Consider the following 21,731-nt stretch of genomic DNA (forward strand, 5'->3'; position numbering starts at 1 on the left):
CCAGATTATAAAACAGGAGCTCAGTCATTCCTCCCATGTTTGTCTGTTGACTTCATGCCTTCCCTCAACCTTCAGGCTTTCATTTGTTTTATGATATTTGGAATCAAAACCAAGATGAGGACTTTGCATACGCGGGCAAGGCTACCTTAGTAAGTTTTAGGAATTTTAGTTTTTCCCAGGCTGTTAAAGGCAAACTAACCCTTTAAAAAACTTCTCACTTAGCAGCTGAGATTTAAGAAAGGAAAAAGAAACTGTTAAAATCCAAAGGCCACTCATCTTTATCTACTTCCACATATCACACTCTCAGATACTGATCAATACCATACCAGCCGGTGAACAAAGGGACGGCAGATCCGAGAGAATGGCCACCGTGGCTGCCACCAAGCGGGCGCTTTCTTCTGACAGCTGAGTTTTCATGGCCGTGTGACTAGGAGAGTCTAACATCTTGGTACTCAGGTGTGGCATGTGCCGTACTAAAATGAACATCAGCAGCTCCATGGTTGCAAACACAAGGGACTTTCCAGGAATGAGGCCACCGGTATCACCCCCTTCTCCTAATGTAGGACAGGACTCTTTTTCCATATCCTCTTCATCTTAGGAAAAGATAATCTTATGATATTTCCAGCATAAATATGCATAAAATAATAAATATATTTAAAACCATTTCTAAAGGATTTCTAAGTAAATATGTAACTGGTGCCCTTGGTACAGTGTTCTGGCTAGATGACCCCTCCTTGAAAGCCATGAGCAATCCATTTCACCTGGAAAATCATTACTAGGCATTTTATTGAGTTTATATTCCATAACAGGGATAACAAATATGATAGGTGAACCATATAAAATTGACACCTTTGAATGGACGAAGTATAAAATTAAGTATTCTTTTTTAATTTTAATTTTGTTTTGAGACAGGTCCTCTATCTGGTGATGAACAAACGTTGTACTTTCTCATCTTTTTGTTTCTACTCCCAAATGAGGAGATTACAGGCATGCTCATCATGCCTGGTTATAAAACTAGGAGTACAGAGCTGGAGAGATGGCTCAATGGTTAAGAGCACTGGTTGCTCTTCCAGAAGTCCTGGGTTTGAGTCCTGGCACCCACACAGCATATCCCAACCATCTGTAAGTCCAGTTCTAGAGAACCAATGCCCTCTTCCAGTCTCTGTGGGCCCCAGGCATACATGTGGCAAAACAGCCATACATATAAAAGAACCAACTCCAAACCTGGCGGAAGAAACAAGGCTGCCTCCAATGCTTACTTAGAGCGTTTCTCTTTTCCTGTAGATAGTCCTGAGCAGCCCTGACGATCTGCTGCACAACTCCAGTGACCAGCAGCTGGATAGAGGGTGGGTTCCATGTCAGTAGCAGGCGGTGCAGGACACTTAGCAACTCAACGCCAATCAGCTATTATAATTAATACAAATATGCTTAGTTAATTTCAATTTCAAATGACAGATGGGTACTATTAAAATCTGAGAAAATACACTGCAATAATTTTGTAACTAAAATTTAATACATAGGACTAGATAACAAAAGAACATTATAATAAAATTGAGAGGTCACACTTTGTCCTATAAGATTTTCATGCAACATATGGTATTTAATTATTTAAATATGTTTTATATTCAGGTATTATTCTCCTGCTGGGATAAAACACCTAAGCTATTGTTGTTGCTAGAATTCAGTGTCACTGAAGTTCCTAATTGCCCAACTAAGCTGAGGAATTGGTCCAGAATATGACCATCAGAGCCGGCATCGAGAAGCCTCTACGTTGAAACAGGATCTCCAGCTTTCTGATGAAATGTTACATGAACGGAAGACAGGAAGAAGGCACCATACAATCATGTGCTGTGGGGGTTGGGGTGTCTGGCAGTTTTTCATGAACTTTATCCGGTATTGTGTTTCAAAATTAGAGAGGGAAGAAACCAATATAATAAAAATGAGCAAAGAACTGTATAAATTAATTAGGCTAGGAGTTTATTATTTGAAGAGACTGATCTTAGTAGCTAGATAGGAGAGAGAGACAGAGAGAGGGGGGGGAGGGAGAGAGAGAAAGAGAGAGTGTTTTCACTTCAGCAACTGTTACAAACTGATAATTTTTAAAAAAGATTTGTCTATTTTATTTATGTGAGTACACTGTAGCTGTCTTCAGACACACCAGAAGAGGGCATCAGATCTCATTACAGATGGTTGTGAGGCACCATGTGGTTGCTGGGAATTGAACTCAGGACCTCTGGAAGAGTAGTCAGTGTTCTTAACTGCTGAGCCATCTCTCCAGCCCCCACAAACTGTAATCTTAAGTATCTATAATTTTCTTCATCTAACTGATACAATGAGCTTGCCATAAATTAAAAAATAGAAGAGAAGGTTAATGCAGTCAAAACTTTCCTCTCTTCTTCTCTTAAGACAGGAGAGCCCACACACAGCGTGGGGGCACTGCTCAGTCAGAAAGGGCTGGCACAACACACACAGGGCTCTGGAGCCAAGCCCCACAAATACAAAGAACTTCAAAATCAAAATCAATCCAAGGCTGTTCCATTGTTCTTCACATGTTCTTCACATATCCTAGTAGGCTTCCAGGGACTGATTGAGACCCGTGCCTCTCCTGTCAGGCCACTCTCCTCATGGTATCTGAATGTTCTGGACTTTCTTACTTAAGGCCTCCAAAGACCTCCCCTGCCCTTGCTGCAGTCCCGCGTCTGTCTGTGGCATTCTTCCCTTCCGTGCTGCCCCTGCCTCCCACAGAGCACCCCTTGCCCTTGAGAGCTGTTGGCATTTGCTCCTACTCTCTGGTCCCCACTGCCCATCTAGTTCCCTCTGTTTGACCCATAAATGTTTATCCTCAGTTTCCCAGTATGGCCCTCTTTCCACCCTCATTCTAGACTACTATTCTCTGGATGATTAGAGAGTGAGCGAGCCTCAGGGCTGCTCTGTGCTCCCCTTCTCGTAGCTCATAAACCAACCTCTTCAAGGCTGACTGTACAATCCTCCTATGTCTGTCTGTCTGCCTCTATCTATCAGTCATTTATCTATCTACCTCTCTACCTAGCTACACTAATGCTCTATAACTGAGCTACATCCAAACAAATTTAATCATTCTTCTATTCAAACATTTTTAATAATTTCCTTTTGCTTTCAGTACATAGTTCAGATTGCTTTGCTTGTCATGAAGAAACCTTCATATTCAGTCTTTTCAGCATTGCCCAGCCCCATCCAGTGACGTCTGCCTGTTTTACATCAGCGACAGTAAATGACTGCAGTCCCCTTGAACTTGTCATGCTCTCATGGATCCGGGTTTTTGTTCTTGTGCTGTTCTTTCTCAGAAAGGAACTCGTCCTTTGGCAGTTCCTCTCTAAGATCTGATTCAACTCCCTCGCTTGTGAGAAGGTGTCCTTTGCCTGTGCATCACAGTGCTGGTGCCTGACCTCAATACTCACTACTCCCTATCTAAGATGGTAAAGTCATGGTGTTTAGTTGCAGTCTAGCTCTGTGTAGTCATCCAAGAGTTAGGAGAGATAAAACCCTTTTCATTGGTATTAGTTACATCATCTTGTTAGCAACATACAATGTGTGTTTCCAATTTGAGAAATTTAGTCCAAGATAGATGCGATTAACACAAGGCACACAATTATCCATTATAGAAATACACTGTACCTGATCTTCTGCGATGTGGATCCGTGCATAAGGAGATCCCAGTAAGGTGTGCAAGGCCTGCAGGCATGCTGTAACATGTTCAATGGGCTCCTCTGGTCGAGGGGAACAAAGAAACTGTATACTCACACCTGGAACGCACAAAGTAAAACCATGAGTTTTCTTTTTTTTTTTTAAGATTTATTTATTATTATACGTAAGTACACTGTAGCTGTCTTCTGTCGCACCAGAAGAGGGCATCAGATCTCATTACAGATGGTTGTGAGCCACCATGTGGTTGCTGGGATTTGAACTCAAGACCTTCAGAAGAACAGTCAGTGCTCCTAACTACTGAGTCATCTCTCCAGCCCCCAAAACCATGAGTTTTCAACACTAAAAACACTTGTGTTGCTTTGATACACTATTTTTCTCTATTTTTCCCAGATTAGTATATATTTATTAATACCAGGGAGTTAGAAATGTTTTCTAAGCTAAGCAGACAATACGGGGTTGCAGTGCTGCAATTCATTTAATGTTTAAATTAGGTATGTTATGGACATATTCACTCTTCAATTTCTAGAATTAAAAAACTATATAGTGCATTAGCCAGGCGGTGGTGATGTTCACCTTTAATCCCACCACTTAGGAGGCAGAGACAAGTCTATCTCTGAGTTTGAGGCCAGCCTGGTCTACAAAATGAGTTCCAGGACAGCCAGGACTACACAATAAGACCCTATCTCAAGAAAACAAAACAATGCAAAAAAATTATACTACATTAAGAGTAAGTTTGTAACTATTTTACTACTTTCATTAAAGAGTTCTCCAACAATTTTGTAGCCATCTACGTTTTAAGATTTAATTATGTGTATCTGTGTGTGGGTTTGTTCATGTGAGTGTGCATGCCTGCAAAGTCCAGAGGATGATGTCAGAGCCACGGGAGCTGGAGTGAGAGCAGCTGGGCGCCCACGTGAGGTGGGGGCTAGAGGTGAACTTAGTAAGTGCTCTTAACCACTGAGCCATCCATCTCTCACACAAGGTCTTTAAATATCCAGCTACACACAGGGCTTGTACAAACAAGTGCTCACGGGGACGCGGCTAAGGCTCTGGTGTTTTCATATTTCCAGCTGTGAGATCTACTTACAAACTCCATCACTTACAACTTACTAGCTGTCTTACTTTTCACTGCCAGAAAAGACGAGATCACAAATTTCCTTCAGAATATGTACATACTCAATTAACTAAGAACACTTGTAAATTAAAAATTATTTAAAACTAAATCATAAACTTTTTTTCTTCATTGGATAATCTGTTAAATGCCAATACAAAGAAAGCATGTTGAATAAAAAAAGTAGATTTTTTTTTTGAAATTCAATATTGTTCTGTGAATGAACACTGCAGCTAAGCTTTTAGAGTAGTTTTAGATAATTTGTCGATAAAAATGCCTTAATTTTAAAAGTGGAGCTGAAAGGTCCTTCTATTATGCCTTCTCTGAATTGTGTGATGCAAGGCTTTACCCAGCATTACAATGAAAGCTCTGCAGAGGCAGGACCTGAAATGCATCACGGTGATGACCTACCTAGGATCAGGTGCATCCTGTCTTTGTTAACTTCTGGCAAGGGTTTAGCACTAGCCATTGCTCCTGGAACTTGGTTTAAACTGACAGCTGGGGAGCGTTTCTGGACACCAGACACAGTTGTTGCTTCTGTGGACTCTTGACTTATAAATCCTGTGCTGTTTAACCAGAGTGCCACTGCATGGAGAATTGGGGCCCAGGAGTTCCTGTAGTGAAGTCTTGCTGTATCGATGGTCTCTGGAGTATAAAATGCCCCCCCTGTGGGGGAAAAAAAACAAATTAAGTAAAAACATACTTTCTGTCTTAGTCAGGGATTCTCTTCCTGCACAAACATCATGACCAAGAAGCAAGTTGGGGAGGAAAGGGTTTATTCAGCTTACACTTCCACACTGCTGTTCATCACTGAAGGAAGGACTGGAACTGAAGCAGGTCAGGAAGCAGGAGCTGATGCAGAGGCCATGGATGTTCCTTACTGGCTTGCTTCCCCTGGCTTGCTCAGCCTGCTCTCTTATAGAACCCAAGACTACCAGCCCAGAGATAGCATCATCCTCAATGGGCCCTTGATCACTAATTGAGAAAATGCCCCACAGCTGGATCTCATGGAGGCATTTCCTCACCTGAAACTCCTTCTCTGTGACAACTCCAGCTTGTGTTACAAATGTTCACACATTTAGGAATAACTTAGGCTAGCTGAGACGCCTCCTACAATAGAATGCTCCGGCAACAAGCTGCTCCACAGCCTAAGGATTCCGAAGCTCAGCTGGAGGCACCTGTCCCTCCTGATGCCAGCCTTGCAGCCTCTCCTCTCTGTGGCCAGGGACACCCCGTACTGATACTGTCCTCCCCTGCTGGGACGAGCCTCACTTCATCATGGCACTGTCTCCTGTTCTCTGCTCGCCTCCTCCTCCCACCTCCCATTCCCACTGCCAACACTAAGCTGCTGCTCTCTCCTCGCTATCTCGGTGCCTGCTGGGAAGAGGAAAGAGGACTCAATGGCTATCATTAAAATATTTGAGAGGAAGGCTCAGTTTTTGAGGAGGAATTTTTCCTAAACAAAAACCATGTTCACCAAGTGTCTCTGTTGGTTTCAATAGGAGAGCAGTTAAATGCTATAAGCAAAGGCTTTAGGGACGCAGTTTATGGCTCAACTAAAACTTACACAAAAACACAATCTCTGGGCAGCAGAGTAAGATACTCGCTCATGGTTAGAGGTCACTAGTTGTTGTCCATAGCTATTTAGAGTGCTCTATTTGTACCACTATCACTACAACAGTGCTAATGTTTTGTGCTTCAGCTAACTGACTCTTTGCAGTCATACTCTGAATTCACAAAATCAGTATAAAGGACATACCCTAAAGGAAATAATTCCAAATGTATAGCCACAAATTTCAAGATGTTCTTAGGTTACTGTTGGTTCTAGTCTCTGCCAAGTCCACTTTACTATTAGTTTGAACTCCATAAAAAGAAAACTACCACACGTAGTACTTACCATCTGGGGGAAGCTGACTAGAAAATTCAGCTGGTAAAGTCAAAAGCGCGTAGTCTTTCAGTGCTGCCAACCACAGGCGGCTGAGCGTCGGCAGCTCAGGCTGCACCAGGGTTATTAAGCTGTCTGGAGGCAGCTCGTCGATGGTGCCATAGTCGTCATCATCATCATCAGGATTGTTCATTGCTCTCTTTGGTTTTGACTCTGCTTCTTTCTTAATATTCATAGCAACCACATATACCTAATAAGACATTCATGTGTTGAAAATACGGCTTACGATAAAAATGGAATATTTTAGATGGTTATAATCATGCATTTATATGATCAAGGGAAATTGATATAGATACGAGAACATATATAACTTTACGATTCTTTATTTTTTTATTTTTTTTTTCAAGACAAGGTTTCTCTGTGTAGCCCTGGCTGTCCTAAAGCTCACTCTGTAGACCAGGCTGGCCTTGAATTAACAGAGATCCGCCTGCCTCTGACTCCTGAGTGCTGAGATTAAAGGTGTGTGCCACCACTGCTAGGCACTTTCTGAATTCTTGTTAACTACTAAAGAGTGACATTACCTTCTGCTCCTGAAGCATTTTGTTTTTAAATTTATCTGATTTCTAAGTCTTCCTCTCAAGTAGGCTTCCCTGAGTTACTCTGGCACCTCTTTCACAAAGTCTCTCGCAGCACAGAGCACCTTCCTGTCTAGTGACTCTTTCCCAGGCTTACTAGACACAATCAAACAGCATTCAAAGGAAAGGACTGAGAGCAGGGAGGTGGCCAGAGAAAGGATATCCATAAATATCCCCCAATCTACCTCCTACACGGGCCTTAAGTGATACTTAGCAATCTCACAATTACAACAGATAGCCAATCTAAAAATAAAATGTACTTGCCACATGTTTTATCTGTGTCCTTTGTAGTTTGTGACATTTTTAAAAAGACATGTAATATCAACTTTCCTAAAGCATGTCAGGGTAATTCCTTGTTGAGTTTGTTTGTTTTTTTAACACTTATATTTAGGCTCTGTACAAGTGATAACACAGTTCTGAAAACATTAATTAAAACAGGGAAAAGGAAGAAAACAAGCAAGAAAAACAACTGCACTACTAAAGTTGTGAAAGCATTCTCTCCTCTTTCCTCAGCAGGCACCGCCCCTTTGTGCCTACTGAGAAGCTGATGCACTTGCCTGTACAGGGAGAGCTCCTGACAGGCAGGGCCCGTCTACCTCATTCACACGTGACAAGACACTAGAGCACAACTCTAGAGTAGGCAAATTACAGCTTGGGTTATAAACACCACATTCATGTTCCCAAGGGGTTTTTTTTTAGGGGCTAGGGGTTGTTTTGTGTTTGAGACAGGGTCTCACTGTTACTCTGGACAGCCTAGAACTCACTATGTAGACCAGGTTGGCCTCAAACTCATCTAGATCGGCCTGTGTCTGTCTCCTGAGTGTTGCAATGAAAGGCATGTATCACATACCCACATTTTCCAATCATTTCCCAAGCTTGGCCCGGCCCCCATCACTTCAATGTTATTAAACCGACATTTGAAGTAAGTGTCCAATAAACACTAAACACAAGGAAGAATTCATCTGAAGCCTTAGTTGGCCCCTTGCTTTTGTTATCATGCTAGGAACTAAGACAACAAAGACAAAAATATCTACTTTGTTTTCTAGAAACTCAAAGATACAATAAATGCTGAGATGATAAAATGCTAAGAAAAAAAAACTTGAAGTTTGCTTTTATGCTGGGTGTATGTCTTTGATCTTGGAAGGCTGAAGAGAAATATCTGGACTGGAGGCCAGTTTGGGTTACGCTGTCTTAAAACAAACAGCAAACAACAATTAAACATAAAGAAAGACTGAAAAAGAGAAATGAGAAATCTCAAACTCTGTCCAGGCAGGACACTCCCTACCACACCCCCCAGTATCTGGTCTTTACTGAACACCTGATGGCTTCAGGATGAATGAGCAAACCTGAGGGAGCACAGAAGAAGGGCACACGATAACCACAGCAGGGCGGAGTGTGGACAGATGGACATTCCCTCAGAGGTAGAAGGAGCAACGAGCACAGGAGCAGGAGAGCAAGGCATGTGTGGTGCTCAGGCTGTGCTGGTTCCAGCACTGAGCACGGGAGGCAACAAGCGAGGAGCCACTGCAGGGGTTTTCATAGCAGGTATATGGATTCTCCTATAGCTTTCATTTTAATAACTGTGCTGTAAGAGGCTGGGGGAATAAAAAGCTGCACATGATAGCACACACTTGTAACCCCAGTACTCAGGAGACTGAACCTGGAAAATCACTACAAGTTTGAGTTCAGCCTGGTCTATGAGTTCTAGGCTAGCCAGGGCTACATAGTAAGACATTACTTCAAAAAAATATTAGCACATAAGAGCCGAAAAATGCCTCATAATCTCAACACTCATTTCCATGTTCTCTCTTTGTAAGTTATAAATTTGCTGTACAGAGGACTCTTTAATTTTACAAGTTAATATGAAGTTTTTTCACTCTTCATAATCATATCTCAATGGCTACACTGCATAGACCATAATGTGTCCACTAATTTCCCTACAGTTGAACAAATTTCATGTTTTCTTCTAATTAAAGGCCTAGGCAATCAAAGAACTTAAGCCCACAGCAAAGTACATTTACCTCTTCGTGTTAGATAACACTGAAAGCAAACAAAGCGATGAACTGACTTCTCTGCCAGAAGGAAGGATCAGGCAAGGAGTTCCGGGGTCAGTGAAGGCAAGTGTTCTGACGGCTCTCAATGGAAGTAACATACAAGGGCTTCCTTGAGACGTCATTCTTCTGATTGTGCACTGGGAGAGGCACAAGCCTTAAGGCCAAGTAAGACAAGCTCTAAGGTAATCATTGTTATCCGTGGCTTTAGTGGACGTAATCTCAATGGAATGAAAACTAAGGAAGTGGAGATAGTGGAATTCTTTCAGGGAACTTCAGGAGGTGAGAAAAGACAGCCCAAATGGGAAACTACAAAGAGCATGAGGATGATGTGAGGGCTCAGGAGGGGATAACTGACAGCAGAGAGCTAGCTTTGAACTGCCTGCTGCTTTCAAGTGCCTGCCTGCTATCTACTCTTTCCTCCAAGTTTCCACTCAAACATGACTTGCTCCAAAATTTGCAGCCCGGGCCTCCAGACTAGCTTAGTGCCCTGCCCTGCTTCAAAGCTCTAGGTTTCCCCTGTGGTAGCTCTCTTTCCTTTCGGTCACATCTTCTAGTTCTGAGTTTGTCTTGCTAAGTAAATAGAGCACATCTGCCTTGTTCTAAAACTTGCCTAAGTAAGTAATATCCAATGTCACACAGTTCACATAAACCTAAAGATTTGGAAGCGTTGGCAAACAAACTCTCTAAGTGAAAAAGCAGAGGTAAAACTTAGTCCAGCATGTCAGACCTAGGACATGCTGGAGTAAGTCTGAGTGGACAGACTAGGACATGCTGGAGTAAGTCTGAGTGGACAGACTAGGACATGCTGGAGTAAGTCTGAGTGGGCAGACTAGGACATGCTGGAGTAAGTCTGAGAGGACAGACTAGGACATGCTGGAGTAAGTCTGAGAGGACAGACTAGGGTATGCTGGAGTAAGTCTGAGAGGACAGACTAGGACATGCTGGAGTAAGTCTGAGTGGACGGACCTAGGATATGCTAGCACCTGAGAAAGTGATAAAAGAAATGAAGTGAAGTGGTGTAACAATTCCCAGTCAGCAGGAAAAACTAAGCCTGAGGTACAAATAGCTAAACAATAATACATATTACCCCCAACTACAAAAGAACTCCAAATGAATGCACACTACTAATTCTGTTATGTGGCATTCTGACCTACTTTTTTTTTTTTAAAGATTCATTCATTTGTCATATGTAAGTACACTGTAACTGTTTTCACACACTCCAGAAGAGGGAGTCAGATCTTGTTAAAGATGGTTGTGAGCTACCATGTGGTTGCTGGGATTTGAACTCTGGACCTTCAGAAGAGTAGTCGGGTGCTCTTACCCACTGAGCCATCTCACCAGCCCCTGACCTAATTTTTAAGGCATTTATTTATCAAAGTTAGGTGTCAGGCACAATGGTTTGCACTGTTATACCGCATGGCTTACAAAAGATCTTTCTACTTTTTTATGATAAAACTGAGGCAGTGAGCCAGCTGTCACTTGAAGGAGTCACACAGATGATAAGTCTTAAGATAGGACTTGACTCAATATTTATGTTCTTTACCCTTAACACTGCCAAACTTCCCAGCAGGTCTATCAGACACAGATGCAAATGTGCAGAGGACTTACTACCATAAAAAGCATCTTACATGGTCATCAGGACACACAATGCTACACACATCTGGGACAATTCATTAAGACAGAGCTGAAATTGAAGAACAATTTTTAGGGGATTAGTTTTTTTTTAAAAAGAATGAAATCCACCCAATAGTATCTTTTCCAGATTTGTATTAATTTCAAAAAACTAAATTTAATAAATAAATGTAATAATTTTTCTAAAATAAGCAAAAAACATTATTTTGCCAAAATACTAGAGTGAAGTACAGGACCCCAAGGATCTTTAACTTGCAAGAAGCTGGATCTATAGGCTAAAACTTGGAGAGAGAATTAGTTCTTACGGTACTTTATTGGTATACCCTATTTTCCTTCTCTGAAGGACTATATCTAAGTCCCTAGCCTGAAGCTCGGTATCCTTTATCTAAACTGACTACTGCACAGCTGAGGTAGCATTGCTGTTCACTGGTTAGAACCCCCAGAATCACAGGGACAGGGAAGAACGGCCGAGGGGCTGCAGAGATGCTCAGAAGCTAGGAGGACCTGAGTTTGGCACCACATGATGCCTCACAACCATGCAAACTCCAGTTCCAGAAGATCCATTTTCTGGCCTCTGAAAGTAGTAAATAACCCTTCTTCCATACAGAGAATTTTTGTTTTATGTTTTTCAGATAGGTCTTGGTTTGTAGCTTTGACTTAGAACGAGCTATGAAGACAAGAGTGACCTGACTTGACAATCTCCTGCCCCAGCGCCCCCAGCAGTGAGTAAATGTGGACACCACCGTACAAGGTGAGATAAAGGCTTTGCCAAGGACTGATTGACAGAGGTAGGAAAGGCTGTCCATGCTAAGGACAGTTGTAACACACAGAGGGTTCTCCAGGGAGCTGTAGGCCATGCTTACCTCTGCCCATGCCTTAAGAACGGCCAGCTTCTCCATGGTGGTGGCGCTCTCTCGGTACAGCTGACTAGAAGATCCCTTTCCAGCCTGAACTGTGTCCAGAGAGGAAACCAGTAGATTATGCACCCGGCGGAGATCATTGAGGTCGCTGACAACGCCGCTTCCAATCCACGTGCTGCACACCTGGGCAGGGAACAACAGAAGTTACTGTGTACAGAGCAACTGAGTAGAGGAGAGCGGGATGGCTGTCCTCATATCCCCGCAGAGAATAAAAGGCCTCATTCTATCCTCTGCACAAAACAGAGCAGCACTGAGTTTCCACTCTCTGGTTGCCTGTCTGAGACAGGGCTCTGCCATGCAACACAAGGTGGCTCTGAACTCATCTCCTAAGTACAGGAATTACAAGTTTGTGCCACCATGTCCAGATTCTTTTCTTTTCTTTTCTTTCTTTATTTTAGGTATTTTCCTCATTTACATTTCCAATGCTATCCCAAAAGTCCCCCATACCCTCCCACTCACTCCCCTACCCACCCACTCCCACTTTTTGGCCCTGGCGTTCCCCTGTACTGAGGCATATAAAGTTTGAAAGTCCAATGGGCCTCTCTTTCCAGTGATGGCTGACTAGGCCATCTTCTGATACATATGCAGCTAGAGTCCGGGGTACTGGTTAGTTCATATTGTTGTTCCACCTATAGGGTTGCAGATCCCTTTAGCTCCTTGGGTTCTTTCTCTAGCTCCTCCATTGGGGGCCCTGTGATCCATCCAATAGCTGACTGTGAGCATCCACTTCTGTGTTTGCTAGGCCCCGGCATAGTCTCACAAGAGACAGCTACATCTGGGTCCTTTCAGCAAAATCTTGCTAGTGTATACAATGGTGTCAGCGTTTGGGAGCTGATTATGGGATGGATCCCTGGATATGGCAGTCTCTAGATGGTCCATCCTTCCGTCCATGTCCAGATTCTATTTCCACTATTCAATGAAAATTTTAAAATAAGTGGCTTTCTACCTAAAGTAGTTCAGTCTTGAAAAATCCTTCAACTATTATCTATTTACCATCATCAAACTATCAAGTTGGTAATCACGAAAGGCTTTTTTAATAAGGGAAAAAGAAAAGTAAAAGTTATCAAAGTACAGAGTTTTATAACTTCACTTATTGCACTTATAGATAGGAAAGAGAGAAGATTCTTAGACATCGGGATAGCTTGTATATAAAGACACAAGGATGTGAGATGGGGAAGAAGTGAAGATCAGGAAAGCTGGAGTCAGATAAGATGAAATTTACATATCCTACGTACTAAAATCGGATGATGGTACTGAGTGCCAAAGATCCTTGGTATTAGATTTATGCTTTAAAAAAAGTATATGCAGGACAATACGCAGCACAGTTTTGTGTCTCTTACAGCACTGCATGAGACAGGCATGACGTGGACGGCACTGGGGGTAATAGCCATGGGGATCTTGGAGACAAAAGAGCACAGCACACTGAGAGGTGGATTGGGGAGTCAGAGCTTCTAACCCATAAGAACAGAAGGAGGGCAGCACCACCATCAGGAGTGCTGCTAAAACCCAGCAAAGTTCAGTAGGGACAAGTTAGCATGAGTTTGATTCTAAACACATTCACGTGTGAGTTCTAAGTACCACTAAAATATTTCAGGATGAATGTTCAGAAGACAGCTGGGAACTCTGCTCTAGACGCCAGGAGCAAATGGAAGGTAACCATATAAGACCAGAAACTTCTCCACAAAGGCAATAACTAAAGTCCGGTTAGGAGGCAGATTTGTTTACGAAGAGAATCTCTTAAAGGCTGTCTATCACGACAACTGGGGAAGTAGGTATACCGCAGGGGTAAGCAGAACAAGAGAAATAGATGGAAACCCAGGAAAAGAAAGAAAAACCAAGTGAGGACAGACACGACAGAAGGATACATCCAGGAAGAGGCCTAGGCAGGTCCAGCTTTGGCAACTATGCCTACACCCATGACTTCTGGGTAAAAGGGATGAGGGTGCAGGAACCACTTGAGGGAGCACAGGTGGGAAGGGTTGAGGCTGAAGCACACCGTGGACACATGGACATTTGTAATAGGACACTCACTAGAAATTGCTCAGAGACAAATGAAAACTAAAACCTCATCCAGCTTCAGGGGCAAGTAAATGCAGTAGGCTCGGGTTTTGCTGCCAAAGAGATTATAAAACCATTCTGGGTTTCTGGAGTGTTTGGACTTCAAATCATGGCTAATGGACTTTTAAGGTTTAAAACCTTAAAAACTGACCAAATACTTACATCAATAACTTTATTTGCTTAAAATCTTATTTTCCAAAACTGAAAACTATGTTTAATAAAAATAGGAGCACTTAAAAACATTGTTATTAAGGGCATACTTCTGGCAACATAAATTGCCCACCAAAATAGTTCTGCAAATAGCAAGTTCAAAGTGAAATGCAATGTAATAGGGGCGTCCAAGAAGTAACGGAGATGGTCCCTACAGAAACTAGACATACTGGAGACCGGGACTTTTGTGCAATTTGGTTGAAATGTAACTAAAAGTCAGGGAGTTTGTGAATACCAGAAATGTGGCCCTAAGTTTTCCTTGCAAAACTCATACTTAACTCCTCTTCTAAAGAGTCTAAGGCAGCTTTTCAGAACTTGTAGGTCAGACCTCTATCTCCAAAACTCTTTTCCATCATGATTCATACCAGGAAAATTTGTTAGGCAGTAGCACTGAAAATGTTATAGTTGGGGTCACCACCACATGAGAAACTGTATTAAAGCGCCACAGCGTTAGGAAGGCTGAGAACTACTCATCTAGGGGCTGAAGGGATTGCTCAGTGGCTAAGAGCTCTTGCTGCTCATGCAGAAGACCAGAGTGTGGTTCCAAGCAGCACTGTCAGGCAACACACTACTGCCCATACCTATAGCTCCAGGTGGTCTGATTCCCTCTGTGCTCACCCACACGTGTGTGAGCATATACACATACAGAAGTTAAAATATAAATTGTTTTGTTTTGTTTTGTTTTGTTTTGTTTTGTTTTTCGAGACAGGGTTTCTCTGTATAGCCCTGGCTGTCCTGGAACTCACTCTGTAGACCAGGCTGTTCTCGAACTCAGAAATCCGCCTGCTTCTGCCTCCCAAGTGCTGGGATTAAAGGCATGCGCCACCATTGCCCAGCTATAAATGGTTTTTTTTTTTTTAAAGATTTATTTATTATATGTAAGTATACTGTAGCTGTCTTCAGACACTCCAGAAGAGGGAGTCAGATCTCATTACGGATCGTTGTGAGCCACCATGTGGTTGCTGGGATTTGAACTCTGGACCTTCGGAAGAGCAGTCGGGTGCTCTTACCCACTGAGCCATCTCACCAGCCCCCTATAAATGGTTTTTTACGAGGATTTTATACCTGGAAAATTCGAGTAACGCTTTATGGATTTGTTTATAAAGAATACAATGGCCCACAGCACCCAGAGGAGGCTCCTCTCCCAGGCACTCTAGTACGCCCAGGACCATAGAATCGGGAGTGAGTAGGACACACTATCTGCTCCAACACCACCAGCACTAACTGGGACCAGAGGGATCTAGAGAAGCAGGAACCCCACCCAATCAGTAGCTCGGGTTCCTTCTGGTCTGCACCAGTTTACCTTGGGCATGAACTCTATAGCCAGTCCCACAGCACCCAGAGGAGGCTCCATTCTCAGGTGCTCTAACACACCCAGGATCCCAGGGTCCCAGGATCCCAGGAGCTAGGTCACATCAGGTTCTCAGGATCCCAGAGGCAGCTAGACTCCCAGGAACTCTGACATACCCACAATCTCAGGATCACAGAATCTCAGGATCACAGAGACAGCTGGACTCTAAGGAGTTCTGACACAATCAGGATTACAGGAAGGACAGGCTCCAGTCAGATATATCGAGGTCATCAGAACCCAATTCTCCGACGATAGCAAGTCCTGGATACCCCAACACACCGGAAAACCAAGATTCAGATCTAAAATAATTTCTCATGCTGATGACAGAGGACATTAAGAAGGACATAAATAATTCCCTTAAGGAAATATGGGAGAACACGGGTAAGCAGGTAGAAGCCTTTAAAGAGGAAACACAAAAATCCCTTAAAGAATTACAAGAAAACACAATCAAACAGGCAAAGGAAATGAACAAAACCATCCAAGATCTAAAAATGGAAATAGAAACAAGAAATCACAAAGGGAGACAACCCTGGACGTAGAAACCTAGAAAAGAGATCAGGAGTCATAGATGCAAGCATCACCAACAGAATATAAGAGATAGAAGAGAGAGAATCTCAGGGGCACAAGATACCATAGAAAACATTGACACAACAGTCAAAGAAAATGCAAAACGCAGAAAGATCCTAACCCAAAACATCCAGGAAATCCAGGACACAATGAGAAGACCAAACCTAAGGATAACAGGTATAGAAGAGAGCAAAGATTCCCAACTTAAAGGCAGTAAATATCTTCAAAGAAATTTGAAACTTCCCTAACCTAAAGAAAGAGATGCCCATGAACATACAAGAAGCCTACAGAACTCCAAACAGACTAGACGACAAAAGAAATTCCTCCCATCACATAATAATCAAAAAACCAAATGTTCAAAACAACGAAAGAATATTAAAAGCAGTAAGAGAAAAAGGTCAAGTAACATATAAAAGCAGACCTGTCAGAATTACACCCGACTTCTCAGCAGAGACTACGAAAGTTAGAAGATCCTAGGCAGATGTCATACAGACCCTAAGAGAACACAAATCCCAGCCCAGGCTACTATACCCAGCTAAACTCTCAATTAGCATAGACGGAGAAAACAAGATATTCCATGACAAAACCAAATTTACACAATATCTTTCCACAAATACAGCCCTACCAAGGGTAATAGATGGAAAACTCCAACACAAGGAGGGAAACCCTGGAAAAGCAAGAAAGTAATCTTTCAACAAACCTAAAAGAAGATAGCCACACAAACATAATTCCACCTCTCACAACAAAAATAACAGGAAGTAACAATCACTTTTCCTTAATATCTCTTAACATCAATGGATTCAATTCCCCAATAAAAAGACATAGACTAACAGACTGGATACATAAACAGGACCTAACATTTTGCTACATACAGGAAATGCACCTCAGTGACAAAGACAAACACTACCACAGAGTAAAAGGCTAAATGGTCCCAAGAAACAAGCTGGAGTAGCCATTCTAATATCTAATAAAATAGACTTTCAAACAACATTATCAAAAAGGATAAGAAAAGACACTTCATACTCGTCAAAGGAAAAATCTACCATTATGAACTCTCAATTCTGAACATCTATGCTCCAAATGCAAGAGCATCCACATTCATAAAAGAAACTTTACTAAAGCTCAGAGCACACATTGTATCTAACACAGTAATAGTGGGAGACTTCAGTACTCCATTCTGATCAATAGACAGATTATAGAAACAGAAACTAAACATAGACAAAGTGAAACTAACAGAAGTTATGAACCAAGTGGATCTAACAGATATCTGTAGAACATTTCATCCTAAAAAAAAAAAGAATATACCTTCTTCTCAGCACCTCATGGTACCTGCTCCAAAATTAACCACTTAATCAGTCATAAAGCAGGCCTCAACAGATACAAGAAGACTGAAACAATCGCATGCATCCTATCAGATCACCATGTACCAAGGCTGGTCTTCAGCAACAACAAAAACAACAGAAAGCCCACATACACATGGAAGCTGAACAACACTCTACGCAATGATAACTTTGTCAAGAAAGAAGTAAAGAAAGAAATAAAAGACTTTTTAGAATTTAATGAAAATGAAGACACATCATACGAAAATTTATGGGACAATGAAAGCACTGTTAAGAGGAAAACTCATAGCTCTAAGTGCCTCCAAAAAGAAACTGGAGAGAGCTTACACTAGCAGCTTCACAGCACAAAAAGAAGCAAATATATCCAAGAGGAGTACACTTCAGGAAGTAATCAAACTCAGGGCTGAAATCAACCGAATAGAAACAAAAAGAACTATACAAAGAATCAACAATATCAGGAGCTGGTTCTTTGAGAAAAATCAACAAGATAGATAAACCCTTAGCCAGACTAACCAGTGGGCACAGAGACAGTATCCAAATTAATAAAATCAGAAAAGAAAAGGGACATAGAACAACAGAAACTGAGGAAATCCAAAAAAATCATTAGATCCTACTACAAAAGTTTATATTCAACCAAATTGGAAAATCTTGACGAAATGGACAATTTTCTATTTTCTAGACACAGGTGCCAAAGTTAAAACAGAATCAGATAAACCATCTAAACAGTCCCATAAACCCTAAAGAAATAAAAGCAGTCATTAAAAGTCTCCAAACCAAAAAAAGCCCAGGACCAGATGGGTTTATTGCAGAATTCTATCAGACTTTTAAAGAAGACCTAATACCAATACCCTTCAAGGTATTCCACAAAATAGAAACAGAAGGAACACTATCCAATTTGTTCTATGAAGCCACAACCATGCTTATACCTAAACCACACAAACATCAAACAAAGAAAGAGAAGATTCATAATCTCCCTTAGGAACATTGATGTAAAACACTCAATAAAATTCTTGCCAACCGAATCCAAGAAAACATCAAAATGATCATCCATCAGGATCAAGTAGGCTTCATCCCAGGGATGCAGGGATCGCTCAATATACAGAAATCCACAACATAATCCACTACATAAACAAACTCAAAGAAAAAGACCACATGATCATTTCATTAGATGCTGAAAAAGCATTTGACAAAATTCAGCATCCCTTCATGTTAAAAGTCTTGGAAAGATCAGGAGTTCAAGGCCCATACCTAAACATAGCAAAAGCAATATACAGCACACCAGTAGCCAACATCAAACTAAATGGAGATAAACTGAAGCAATCCCACTAAAATCAGGGAATAGACAAGGCTGCTCACTCTCTCCCTATCTATTCAATACACTACTCAAAGTTCTAGCCAGAGGAATTATCGAAAGGAGATCAAAGGGATATAAACTGGAAAGGAAGAAGTCAAAATATCACTATTTGCATTTGACATGATCTTATAACTAAGCGACCCCAAAAATTCCACCAGAGAACTCCTAAAGCTGATAAACAACTTCAGCAAAGAAAATTAACTCAAACAAATCAGTAGCCCTCCTCTACTCAAAGGATAAACAGGCTATGGAAGAAATTAGGGAAACAACACCCTTCACAATAGTCACAAATAATATTACATACCTTGATGTGACTCTAACCAAGCAAGTTAAAGATCTGTGTGATAAGAACTTCAAGTCTCTGAAGAAAGGTATCGAAGAAGATCTCAGAAGATGGAAAGATCTCCCATGCTCATGGATTGGCAGGATTAATATGGTAAAAAAGGCTATCCTGCAGAAAGCAATTTACAGATTCAATGCAATCCCCATCAAAATTCCAAATCAATTCTTCATGGAGTTTGAAAGAGCAATTTACAAATTCATTTGGAATAACAAAAAACCCAGGATAGTGAAAACTATTCTCAACAAATTAAGAATCAACAAATGAGATCTCATAAAATTGCAAAGCTTCTGTAAGGCAAAGGACACTGTCAATAAGACAAAAAGGCAACCAACAGATTGGGAAAAGATCTTTACCAACCCTAGATCCGAGAGAGGGCTAATATCCAATATATACAAAGAACTCAAGAACTTAGACTCGAGAGAACCAAATAAGCCTATTACAAGATGGGGTATAGAGCTAAACAAAGAATTTTCAACTGAGGAATACTGAATGATGGAGAAGCACCTACAGAAATGTTCAACATCCTCAGTCATCAGGGAAATGCACATCAAAACAACCCTGAGATTCCATCTCACACCAGTCAGAATAGCTAAAAGCAAACATTCAGGTGACAGCAGATGCTGGCAAGGATAGGAAGAAAGAGGAACACTCCTCCATTGGTGGGATTGCAAGCTGGTACAACCACTCTGGAAATCAGTCTGGCAGTTCCTCAGAAAATTGGATATAAATTACTACCTGAGGATCTAGCTATACCAGTCCTGGGCATATACCCAGAAGATGTTCTAACATGTCATAAGGACACATGCTCCACTATATTCATAACAGCCTTATTTATAATAGCCAGGAGCTGGGAAGAACCCAGATGTCCTTCAACAGAGGAATGGATACAGAAAATGTGGTACATTTACACAATAAAGTACTATTCAGTTTTTAAAAACAATGAATTCATGAAATTCTTAGGCAAATGGGTAGAGCTAGAAAATATCATCCTGAGTGAGGTAACCCAATCACAAAAGAACACACATGATATGCACTCACTGATAAGTGGATATTAGCCCAAAAGCTCCAAATAACCAAGATACAATTCACAGACTACATGAAGCTCAAGAAGAAGGAAGACCAAAGTGTGGGTGCTTCAGTCCTTCTAAGAAGGAGAACAACATACTCACAGAAGCAAATATGGAGATAAAGTGTAGAGCAGAGACTGAAGGAAAGGCCACCCAGAGACTGTCCCTCCTGGGGATTCACCCCATACACAGTTACCAAACCCAGACACTATTTGGGATGCCAAGAAGTGCATGCTGACAGGAGCCTGATATGGCTGTCTCCTGAGAGAGGCCCTGCGAGAACCTTACAAATACAGAGACTGATGCTCACAGCCAACCATTGGACTGAGCGTGGAGTCCCCAATAGAGGAGTTAGAGAAAGGACTGAAAAAGTTTTCAACCAACCCCACAGGAAGAACAACAATATCAACCAACCAGATTCCCCCCCCCCCAAAGCTCCCAGGGACTAAGCCATCAACAAAGGAGTACACATGGCTCCAGCTGCATATGTAGCAGAGGATGGCCTTGTCAGGCATCAATGGGAGGAGAGGTCCTTGGTTCTATGAAGGTTCAATAGATGCCCCAGTGTAGGGGAATGGAGGGCAGGGAAGTGGGAGTGGGTGGGTGGGTGGAAGAACACCCTCATAGAAACAGGGGGAGGGGGTTTCTGGGAGGGGGAACCAGGAAAGGGGATAACGTTTAAAATGTAAATATAGAAAATATCCAACAAAATAAGAAAAAAAATACAACGCAATCAACGTTCAACAAAACCATATTCAGAGAAAGGACCTTGGCTCCACACCAAGCAAGCAAGTGCACATTTTTACATTTTAGGCTCAAGAGAAATACTTAAGGTGCACCGTGCCTGTGACTCTGCTCCTGGTTTAACTGACGCTTTCGCTGCCTCACAGAACCGTCCAGGCGTCCTGTATGTGAAGCTTTCTCCTGTCTGTCTGAAGATTATCCTGATTAGAAGCCTCTGAAGGTGAAGTTGTTCTCACCAAGCAGCCAGAGCCTTCTAATCTGCTCCTTCCTTCATAGAGAAGAAGAGTGTGCAAGTCACTGGTCACTGTCCCAGCCGCTGCAAACTATGATTCCTCGTGCGAGACATCTGAGTCTGCCACCAAGGAACTAAAACCATTACAGAAAAAGCCACTTGTGCCACCAACAAGTGAGTTTCAGGGAAACTCAACACTAGGAGCTCTCATGCTGCTCACTTGGGAGGTGAAATTCTAGCGGCTTGCCTTTCACTTTCTCGAAGTCAGCAGCTCTGCAGGAGGATCTGCGTGCTGGTGCTGTGCTCAGAACGCTGTCATCGAGTGGACAACTGCACACAGCAACTTTCTATACTTGCTTGTCAATATCCCGAAGGGTTTACCTTCACCCTAGCACCTCAACCATAATACAACCATCTACCCCTTATAGCAATGGTCCTCATTCCCCGTGCCATGCTGTCTGTGGAAGGAGTTAATTCCCCTAAAGAGCACTACTACGGCAACAAGTACCAGAGAAACCAACTCAATGAAAAGAAGTGTGACCAT

General features: G+C 42.0%; 1 protein-coding gene across 1 annotated transcript in view; it reads right to left on the bottom strand.

Annotated features, from left to right (window-relative positions):
• The window catches only part of Heatr5b (HEAT repeat containing 5B), an 82,476-nt gene that overhangs the window by 8,768 nt on the left and 51,977 nt on the right, over positions 1 to 21,731 (bottom strand). Inside the window, exons 27-32 of the mRNA NM_001081179.1 lie at positions 11,865 to 12,044; positions 6,693 to 6,930; positions 5,207 to 5,461; positions 3,655 to 3,782; positions 1,260 to 1,404; positions 327 to 593 (exon numbers count right to left, since the gene is read on the bottom strand). Coding sequence (NP_001074648.1) covers positions 327 to 593; positions 1,260 to 1,404; positions 3,655 to 3,782; positions 5,207 to 5,461; positions 6,693 to 6,930; positions 11,865 to 12,044 — 1,213 coding nt within the window. The remainder of the gene's footprint in view (positions 1 to 326; positions 594 to 1,259; positions 1,405 to 3,654; positions 3,783 to 5,206; positions 5,462 to 6,692; positions 6,931 to 11,864; positions 12,045 to 21,731) is intronic.

The sequence above is a fragment of the Mus musculus genome, chromosome 17 (genome assembly GCF_000001635.26).
Source record: "Mus musculus strain C57BL/6J chromosome 17, GRCm38.p6 C57BL/6J".
NCBI lineage: Eukaryota > Metazoa > Chordata > Mammalia > Rodentia > Muridae > Mus > Mus musculus.